This window comes from Arabidopsis thaliana, assembly GCF_000001735.4.
Source record: "Arabidopsis thaliana chromosome 1 sequence".
In the NCBI taxonomy this organism is placed as follows: Eukaryota; Viridiplantae; Streptophyta; class Magnoliopsida; order Brassicales; family Brassicaceae; genus Arabidopsis; species Arabidopsis thaliana.
The window spans coordinates 8542153-8552151 of record NC_003070.9 but is presented as its reverse complement, the minus strand read 5'-3'; the positions used below and the strand labels follow the sequence as shown (position 1 = coordinate 8552151).

The following is a 9999-nucleotide window of genomic DNA, read 5'->3' as shown; positions in this document are numbered from 1 at the left end:
GATCCTAAAACTGATTCATAATATGAATTAGTGCAAATTGCAATACTCTGTTCTTATGAACACTATGCAGAAAAATACCTCGGAGTCTCGGACTATCAAATCTTATTAACACTTCAAAAAGTTTTTTTTGTAGGAAAAAAATATAATCAAATACCCCAAACGATTCTATTATTTACAACCAAGCAAATCATTTCTCCTCTAAACAATATGATCATCAAGATTAAAAATGGTCTTTGCAAACTCACATATCGGAATCTGATCCACCCGAATCACTTCTTGATCTATCCGACATGAAATTCGGAGGCAAAACCGGAAACTTAACCGCATTCCTCTGCTGAGTACTCCCCATTGATGACCTCCTCTGCAAATTCCTTGCGATCTCTACGCAAACTTTATCAACCATTGCAAGAAAATCTCTAACAATAACAAACAAATGAAGTGGATTCTTTCCTTTCACAGCTCCTGCTTGATAATACTCTGTTGTTCTCTTCACAAGCTCCAACACTTTCTTCTCTTCTTCTTTCGCTAACTTCACTTCTTCCTCAACCGAATCAAGAAACTCATTCATCTTCTTCACAAACCTCACTCCTTCTTTGTTATCTCCTTCGCTCTGCGCTAACACTCGTCTAGCATCTTTCGCTCTAGACGTAAGAGCCAAGCACGTTGCAGCAACAGTGTCATAGTCTACAGCTGCAGCTTTCTTAACATTGGTGAACTCAGAGCTTAACCCTCCAACAACAGGTAAACCGAGTCTAAGATACTCTTTCTCTTGTTCTTCCTTCGATATAACCTCGGAGATCGAACTGCTGCTACTACGGCTAAAGCTACGGTTAGTCCTTCGGTTAAGCACGCATCGCTTCCCTTCAGACCTAACCACTTCTTCCACAACAAAGTTAAGCAAAGTCGTCTTCCCATCAACACTCTTAACATCAGAAAGTTTCAAAAGCGCGGTGAGATTAAAAGCTTGAGCATCTCTCTAGCTGTTCCTGCATTCATTCTGTTTCCAGATTTCAGAATCGCTTCCAATAGCTTCACGAACAAGCCACGTGACCTAAGCTCTGTACAAGCCAAATCCAACGTCTGAAGATTTTTGTTATGGTTTGAGATCTCTGGATAGTAATTAGCTCTAAAGAGTAACGCATTAAGACGAGTAAACGCACAAGGCACCGCCTTTAGAAGATGAAACAGAAACGATTCAGCGTCTGCGAGCATTTTCGTATCACCGTCGAATTGGAGAATCGCTGATTGTTCTTCTTTCGTTGGAGCTATTCTAGAGAGTCTCTCTAGTGTATCTGGATGAAAATCATGACCTTCCATTAACGATTCCACAAGCTCGTCACGAGTCATTCCTAAGGATTTGAGCACAATTGCTGTGTTCTGTGACTTTCTCGGGTCAAGTATGAAAATCTGGGCCGGTGAGGCTGAGCTAGGCTTTTTATCACCGCCGTCGTCTGGAGATTTCTTTCCGACCGCCACGTAGCCGAACAGAGCCTCCATTAGATCGCCATCGAAACTGTAGGAAGAAGAAGAAGAAACCAAATTTGTAAAGTTGGCATTTTTATCTGACTAAACCCTTCAAATTGAAAGAAACGATTAGGGTTCTTATGGATCTTACCTGAAAGAGCCACGATCGATTTTGTCCCAAACCATGGAATGATCAGAATCAGGATTGACTTTATCCCAATGTAAAGGCTTAAGCTTTACCTGACCATTTGAACTTTCCCCTGAAGATGATCCTCTAGGAGCCGGTGGTGGTTTTTTTGAAGCCGATGATGACAAAGCCGCCGTCTTTTTCAACGGTGGAGGTGGCGGCGGAGATGGACCATTATTCTTAAGCTTAGGAGGAGGAGGAGGTGGTGGTGTTGCACTCTGCTTCACCGGAATTGGCGGTGGTGGAGGCGGTGGTGGAGTTGGATCTGGTTTGACGAATTCAAAAGAATCAGTCTTGACATGAGGAGGATGAGTGGTGGTGGCATTTCGGTAATTGTCGTTGTGAATTACACTATGAGAAGTCGAAGATCTTCCTCTGAGAAGAGGAGTCTCCGTCACCGGTCCAGATTTCTTCTTACTCTTCGAATAAATCACATTCTTCTCTTCATCGTCTCCGTGGATGATCTCTTTCCTAAAGCTTCCACCTTTATTATCTCTTTGACTCTGTTGTAACTTTCTCCAATACAACACATCGAGACCATTCTCATCTAGAATCAAACCCTTTACGTTTCCGCCGAATCGAGTAAACCCTTCACGAGCTAAAGCCGCTTCCGCCAACGGAGGAACCGGTGGTTGAAGGGTGTTGTCAACGCCACCGACTCTGTTTCTCCTCCGCCTACATTTATGGACGAGGAAGAAGAACACGGCTGCTACAAGTAAAGTGCTTGCTGCTGTTATAAGCACAGCCCTCAAGATATTTCCTCTGTCTGAATCCGATGACGAAGATGATGGGTTTTGCGGCGGCGATAGAACCGGAGATTGAACTGGAGGGGTGATTGTGTCATTTGGGAAAAATGTTTCGATGTTTCGAGGAGAATCGGATTGAGAAAAGGATTGATTAGGGAAAAAGAGGATTAGGGTTAAGAAAACTAGGGTTAGATGAGGAAGAAACGGTGGCCATGGCTGCATCAACATGGCAGCCATGGAAGATTAACTCATTTGTTTAGAGAATTGAGGAATCAATGGAAAAAAGGTAACGTCTTTTGGTTTTGTTTGTTTCAATTTCGGTTTTTTAGGAAAATCTGTAAAAGGAAGTAAATCTGTATATTGAAATGTTGTTTCTTTAATTGTTGGGTTTTGAGTTTTGTTTGAGACTTTTGAGGGTTTTTGGTATTTTGGGTTGTTGTTGACGTCGTCGCCTGTAAGAGCAGAGTAGTTGTTGATCTGTTCGCTTATTCTCTGTAAGGAATTGTGTCGAATTACGAAAATAACCTTCGTAGTGGAGCGAAAGATATATATAGTAAAGAAGGATGTTTTAGTCTTTGCACGAGATTTTCAAAATCTTCCTCTCAAAGACTTCAGTGCTTAGTCTTGTTGTGCCGTGAACTAAGTTTTGTCTGGTGGGGTTGACCTTATCTTTGACTTGGTTATTTGTAATAATATTGGTTTTTAAGATTAAAGTAAAACTGTAGAAAAAAATCGTGAATAGTGTTTTAATTTGTCAGACAGACTCAACTGCTACCGGATCTTTCGAGCAATATATAAATATATGATGGTGGATTACCAAATTGAATTGGTAATACATGTTGAAAAACTTTAAAACAAAAGTTGAAAATACTATCACAAAACGTATGAATTAGAAGAAATATGAACCAAGTTTTTTCTTGGAAAAATGGGAAGGTGTGAACGTATGAGTGTGTGTAATTTGATAAGCTACGATGAAGGAAACAACCCCTAAAATTCGTAATTAAATGGTAATTTAATGCTTAATGGCCCCTCGATAGTTATTAATGCTCAACGCGTTATTACACTCGTCGAACGAAACTAAATTGTTATTGAATTCAACAAGTCTTCTACTGAAGCGAAATTGCAAAATTAAACCCGATTTTGTGTTTCTATTTTTTTTTGTTTTCTTCGACGAAACTTGTCTACCGGTCAACTCCATCATTCCCAACCAAACCGTTTTCTTCGTCAAGGCGGATGTGCCTGCTTCTTCTTAGTCAAATTTGTAGACTTTTTTTGTTGCCTCTCGATTCTCAGAAATTCTAAAATCAACTTTTAAAGTCTAGAATATATGATGAATTGTGACTATAGACTATAATTAATTGGTATGTTTTTATATAAGCGAGATAATGAATCTTTTTCCGTCCACATATAATTATATAAAACTAGGCTTTACCAACTACATATTCAATCGGAAATTCCTAAAAGCAAATTCTCTCTATTTTGTTATCCTCTTTTACAATTTTCTCTATGAAAAAATAAAAGGATTTTATCTTTGTCTCGAACGTTAAAGAGATTTTAAAAGGCCGTCTGAATGATCTTGACTTGAGTCGTCAAGAACTAGAATTGGTATTGAACTAATGATAACTGGAGTCATGCATGAGAGACCAAAAGTTTCAGAACCCTAATTGGAGTCACGGAAGGTTCCACATCGACCGCTTTGTTTCCTCAATTTCTTTCTTAACACGTCTTCTTCTTGACTTCTTGTATTGATACGGACCAAACATGGCCAATATTTAAGTTTACACGGCAAGTAAGACTACTCGTCCCACGTTTACATGTTTGCAGAGGAGGAAGTAAAAAATATATTTAAAAAAATTTCTTTTTGACAAAATGAATGGGCCTCTATAATAAGCTCATATACAATTTGAGCTTAAGCCTAAATTGGTTCGACGCACTTTCATGACAAAATGTTCCAATTTCCAAATCATTTATTCTTTATCTTTGACTGTCCTTTATTAATTTCCAACTTACGAGAAGAGAAAGAATTTTGAAGAGTCTGATAGTATCATTTAATCATTTATGCATGGTTCAACTATAAATTGATCTATCATGCTAGAAGCATTTCAGCCCCACCTAAAAACCAGAAAGATATTTTGTAATAATTTCATATTTAAGCTGAGTTTATAAATATCGTGAAAATGTTGAAATGGGGATGTTTCTTGGTGATCGTATCATGTTTTTCAATGATGGCTCAGGCTGCCATTGCTATGGCTACTGCTTTAGGATATTTAGGAGGTTAATAATGTTTACCTCTTCATTCCTATATGGATTTATGAGTTATTATGTCCTATTGTAATCGATCTGGCTATTAAGTCTACTAAATAAATCTTGCTTCTTATTTAATTATACTATCTATTTACTCATTTCATTTGTGACTCCTGATGTTACATTCCAAATTACGTTTAAGTTATATTAACTGTTTAGATCTAACGCTCTCTAAACTTTTAAAATTAAAAGTATGTATACGTAGGTAACCAATCCATTCTGGTTTCTCTGTTTGAACATAGTACCGGAAATTGTAACATACATGTGACCAGTTTTCAACAATTGTCTTAATCACATTGGCCATTCTATGGCTAAACCGACCACTAGAAATGGTAGATAGGAATTTACGTTTTGTACGCAATCGATCACAATTCCATTTTCTTAAGCATCTTAAGAGCTCATTTAGCTCCCTTACATAACGTATTCTTTCTGTTTTGAATTTACGAAAATATATCATCAAAACAAATCACTTTTGTTATTTTCCTAAAGACAAGCGTTCCTCGTCTTTGTCGCCGGATCTTTTTTCATAGTTTTTATGACATATATATATATATATATATATAGTATATACACTCTTTAAACCTGAATATAAACCCACAAAATGATATGATGTTTTACATGTTTTTGTGAACAATAATTATCTTATAGAACTTTGATAAATGTTTTGATGTTTTTATAAGATAATTATTGTTCACAAAAACATGTAAAACTTTGATAAATGTTTTGATGAACTTTCGGAGCATGTGAAGAGTCATGAGTCGTTAAAAACTAGAACTTGTCCAATCAGAGTCATGACTAATGAGAAACCAAAAGTTCCAGAACTCTAATTGGAGTCATGCATGGAAGGTTCCAACACCGATCGACAAATTATGTTTCCTCGATATCATTTTCAATCAGTTTCTATAGTACGTACGACGACATATAAGAGTACTCGTCCACGTTCATATTTAAATTTTCTTAGAGGATTTATTTTAAAATTTTAATTAAATACTCTGTTTCACTAGACATGAGAATGTTTGGGACACAACAATAAGTTTCATATACAAATACTCCATGAGTTCAAAGCCCAAGTTGGTTCTACGCACATTTATGACAAAACGTTCCAAATTCCAAATCATTAATCTTTAAATTTGACTGCCCATTACTACTTTCCGTCTCACTAGAAGAGAAAGAATTTCAACAGTCCGATATCATTTATGCATGGTTCAACTATAAATTGATCATCATCCATGCAAACATTTCACCTTCACCAAAAATAGAACAAGCTATTTTGTCATAAGTTACCGTTTAAACTGATTTCATCATAAGTATCGTGAAGATGTGGGGGTGCTTCCTAACGATCATGTACTGTTTCGTAATAATAGTTCAGGCTGGCATTGCCATCGCTTCTGCTTTCGGATATATTTAGTTAGGAGGTAACTAATGTTTAGCCTCTTAATTCCTATTTGAATTTATGAATAATTTGTAACTGATCAGGCTTATAAGTCAGATCTCTAAATGGATTATTAAATAAATCTTGCTTCCTTTTTCCTTTTATCTATTTACTCATTTTCATATTTTTCTCTTTTTGATTGACGACTGATGACATTCCGAACTATTTCAATTTTATTGTTTTACGCTCTTCCATACTTTAAAGGTTAAAACTATACATCTGGATAGTCTCAATGCGTTATATTTTTCTGAAATTTCAAAATTTATGGAACCAGTTTAAACAACTATTATCCTTAATCACATGGCATTGCCAAACAGACTACAACATATATTGTAATTAGTAATCGCGTTCCGTGTACGCATTCTCTCAATACCATTTGGCATTTGCGTAAGCACCTCAAGAGTTTCTCTGTGTTTTTAACATTAGACTTAAAACCAGAGAGAATTTGGCCATGTATATATGTCCGTGGATAAAAACTGTTACAGTATATTATAAACATTGTCTCTACTCACCATATTCAACAGATATATAGTATATATCATGTACATGTATTAATTTTACACTGAATAAATCTATAAAAAAATATATATTGCAACCCCCAATAATATGAAACGAAAAAAGATAGAAAACGCAAACCCACTACGGCTTTAGTACATACATTCATATATATGAATAGATCATAGATGTGCATTTCAAAGTTATGACCTGATCAATGGCCAGGTATATTTTCACACTGTTTCGAGATGATAGTGCAAGTGTACGTCGAGCGTGGCGCGCCTACGGCCCCTACACAACGTTGGGTGGTAACGCATCTTATACAGAGGGAGGAAGAGACGCCTCCTGGAAGTGGACTGAACTGATCATCATGGCGATTAGTGGTCGCCATGTTCTTAAAACGTTTACCTCCCCCGCAATGTTGTGATGCGCTTGGTGGAACATCTATTTTGGAGGTTACGAAGCCATTACCTTTCTTGTTCCTCCTCATCACCATCGTCTCTTCTGCATTACTTTCACACTTATAATTTATATATAGCCTCAAGCCATTGAAAATTTCAATGATATGTAACTCTTTAGTTTATCTATATGCTGAACTAATTACAAAGCTAACTAGTAAGCAACTCAAAAAGCATAATCACTAGATCCTAATATTGAAATAACAGAGATACTTTGAGAATCTTTAAAAAATATTGCTCTCTTTTATTCAGGTGCATAAATTGCTAGTAAAATGAATATGATTTGTTTTTAAAAAATATAATTTTCATAAATAATATATGTAAAAAAAACTATGTGAAAACATGTAACTGGATCACATCTATTAATATTATCAACATAACTCGTAATTAAACATATGAATATATGGATGAGTAAAAGATTTTTGAAAAAACTCACCGAGTTTGCGGATTTCAATTTGAGCACCAAGAGCTTCATTCATATGAATCGAAAACATGAGGAAAAAATAACATGAAAGAAACTGTTGACGACGACAACATCTTAATAAATCTCTCTGTTACTACTTATCACTAATCACTGAATCTGACCTAATTTAGGACGTTGCATGAGCTGAATCTGAGCTAATTAAACTTTCTTTTATCTCTACTTAATGACTGTTACTCACGTTTATTTCATTTATGTGGAATATAGAGTTAGAGATAAGAGAGAGTTTAAACTTATGGTAGAGAAGAAAGAGAGAGATGACTCAGTTTGTCCCTTGTTGATCTTGGGATATTTAGTGGTCTCTGCACTCTACACCATGTTTTATTATACTCTGTCAAGTGTCAAGTGGTTTTCATTGCATTATTTTCCCGGGGCAGCTTTGTACATTCCTTTAAAAAAAAAACAAATTTGACCAACAAAAAACAGAAAAAAATAAAATAAAGGAGTTGACAATTGACTTTAGAAAAACGTATGTAAATATAAACACATTCGTATTGCTTTTATTTCAATAAAGAGATAGGTCTTTAATTTAGATGATTTACAGAAGAAAAACAGATTAATCTTTTGAGAGAGAGAGAGGGAATTTTCTGCCAAAATACATATTTTTTTTAATTAAAAAATAGTAGTTTAAACGTTGAAACTAATTAGGCTCCGAATGATAACTCCGTTTTGCGGTCTACAATCGAGAAAATGCGCCTACAAAGTTAACTATCAATCGGTTTAAAAATAGAAACTAACAATCGAGATTTTCTGCCAAATTGCAAAACCAAAATGTTGATGCAAAAATTATGGAATTAAAATTTGGTGCAAAAGTGGCAGAATCCAAATATGGGCCACGAAAATTCATCTTCTGGGTACAAGGACTATAATGAAAAACTTACATGAAACGGATTTTTATTTAACTCTGCCTAAAAATTGCCTTTACTTTTGTTTGCATCACATTCCTCATTTCTTTGGTAACAGAAACAACTGAGTCATATATTTTTAGAAAGGTAAGTTTCTTAAGCTCTTTGGGATATCATATAATAAAGGTCTAAGTCTTGTGCTTTGATTTGGTCTCCAAGATATGAAGATCAAGCCTATATATAGCTAGACTCACCTTGTTACTTACATATCAAGATTTGACATTGTCATAGATAAAAAGTGTTATATAACGTTATATATATTGTTATTATTATTTTGATAAAAACAATAGTATACATATGATTCCAACTCACAAATGTAAAATATATAGAAATGTTCAACAGATTATTGATTTTGCCTCCGATAAATCTAAAGCTATGAATATACTATAAGGCAACACAACTCGGTGACGGTGCACGTCCAGGGTGAGCCAGTGGACCGTGTGCACTGTCTGGTCTTGGTGCAACTATAACAATAGTCGTGGTTACACTTTATACAGGGGGCGGACGAATCATCAGATTCAGGAAGATAAGTGGTGACGATCTCGATATAACTTTTACTGCGGCATTGATTTGATACACTCCCTCCAGTCCGCCTTTTAGAGCTTCTGTAGTCAATATTGCCTTCCAAATTCCTCCGCATCGTGATCATCTCTTCTGCATCACGTACCCATACAATTCAGACTTCAATTTCTAAGTCAAGCAGGTAGTTTTGAATATATAAAACTAATGTATATATTGACTAATTAATGAAGCGACATAGTAAGTAACATTATAGGCTTATAGCATATTACACCAAATCCGAATGTATAAACATAAGGTATATATTGAAGTCTCTAAAGATATATAATGTTTTTTTAAAAAAGAAAAAGATAAATTTACGTTATTATTCTTGTAATAAATGACTAATAAAATGAATATGAAAAAGAGATGAAGAAATATATGATGTTCTCAAATAAAATAAAATAAAAAACTATGTGAAAACATGTAATTGGGTCAAATAACTTAATAGTATACTATAGTTATTCAATATGATCAATATCGATATGTAATCTTACTGAGTTTGCGGATCTTAGTTTGAGCACCAAGAGCTTCATCCACATGAAGTGAAAACACGAGGACAAGAAGAAATAGCATGGAATAGAATGTCGAAGATGCCATCTTAATAATCACTCTGTTACTTAATGATCACTTATCACAAAATTGACCTAATTTACTTTGTATGTGTGATGTGTCTGAATCCGACTCACGTTTACGCATTTATATAGAATAGAGAAGGTGGTCGAGATGAGGACTTAGTTTGTTGTGGGGTTTTGAGTTATGGTCTCCGCACACCATGTATCCGTATGATCAAGTGGATTTCATTCCATATTTACATGTCCAATCCTTTTTTCCACGGAATAGTTTTATTTTTAAATAACAAAATAAAGGAATTGACACTTGACTTGAGAACTATTGTACAAAAAAAAAAAAAAAAAAATCACAATTACTATAGTGGTGTTTCTTTTTATTTCAGTAAAGGATCAGTCT

General features: G+C 35.2%; 3 protein-coding genes across 5 annotated transcripts; all 3 read right to left on the bottom strand.

The window, feature by feature from the left end:
- Nucleotides 1–65: 65 nt before the first annotated feature.
- On the bottom strand, nt 66–2961 carry FH4 (formin homologue 4). Of its 2 annotated transcripts, none has more exon segments than NM_001332639.1 (2): nt 66–1513; nt 1616–2901. In NM_001332639.1, coding segments are annotated over 2 exon segments (2291 nt in total). In that variant the 5' UTR covers nt 2635–2901; the 3' UTR covers nt 66–241.
- A 3600-nt stretch (nt 2962–6561) lies between these two features.
- Nucleotides 6562–7904, bottom strand: AT1G24148 (uncharacterized protein). 2 transcript variants are annotated; one of them, NM_001198148.2, is made up of 2 exons: nt 7523–7904; nt 6562–7132 (listed from the first exon to the last, which is right to left on the bottom strand). In NM_001198148.2, exons 1-2 carry the CDS (start codon nt 7578–7580, stop codon nt 6843–6845), a joined length of 348 nt encoding a protein of 115 aa, NP_001185077.1. In that variant the 5' UTR covers nt 7581–7904; the 3' UTR covers nt 6562–6842. The 2 variants fall into 2 exon arrangements, with proteins under 2 accessions (NP_001185077.1, NP_001185078.1); NM_001198149.2 differs by having other exon boundaries at nt 6601–7844.
- A 702-nt stretch (nt 7905–8606) lies between these two features.
- Nucleotides 8607–9940, bottom strand: AT1G24147 (uncharacterized protein). The gene is made up of 2 exons (NM_001084124.3): nt 9528–9940; nt 8607–9126 (listed from the first exon to the last, which is right to left on the bottom strand). Exons 1-2 carry the CDS (start codon nt 9628–9630, stop codon nt 8846–8848), a joined length of 384 nt encoding a protein of 127 aa, NP_001077593.1. The 5' UTR covers nt 9631–9940; the 3' UTR covers nt 8607–8845.
- Nucleotides 9941–9999: the final 59 nt, after the last annotated feature.

What these genes read in the sequence shown, in the direction of transcription:
- FH4 (NM_001332640.1), bottom strand. Translation starts at nt 2,634, where the DNA reads ATGGCTGCCATGTTGATGCAGCCATGGCCACCGTTTCTTCCTCATCTA. An exon ending in ATCGATCGTGGCTCTTTCAG is followed by an intron (nt 1,514 to 1,615) that starts GTAAGATCCATA and finishes TTCTTCCTACAG; the next exon opens with TTTCGATGGCGATCTAATGG.
- AT1G24148 (NM_001198148.2), bottom strand. Translation starts at nt 7,580, where the DNA reads ATGTTTTCGATTCATATGAATGAAGCTCTTGGTGCTCAAATTGAAATC. An exon ending in AATTGAAATCCGCAAACTCG is followed by an intron (nt 7,133 to 7,522) that starts GTGAGTTTTTTC and finishes AAAGTAATGCAG; the next exon opens with AAGAGACGATGGTGATGAGG.
- AT1G24147 (NM_001084124.3), bottom strand. Translation starts at nt 9,630, where the DNA reads ATGGCATCTTCGACATTCTATTCCATGCTATTTCTTCTTGTCCTCGTG. An exon ending in AACTAAGATCCGCAAACTCA is followed by an intron (nt 9,127 to 9,527) that starts GTAAGATTACAT and finishes TACGTGATGCAG; the next exon opens with AAGAGATGATCACGATGCGG.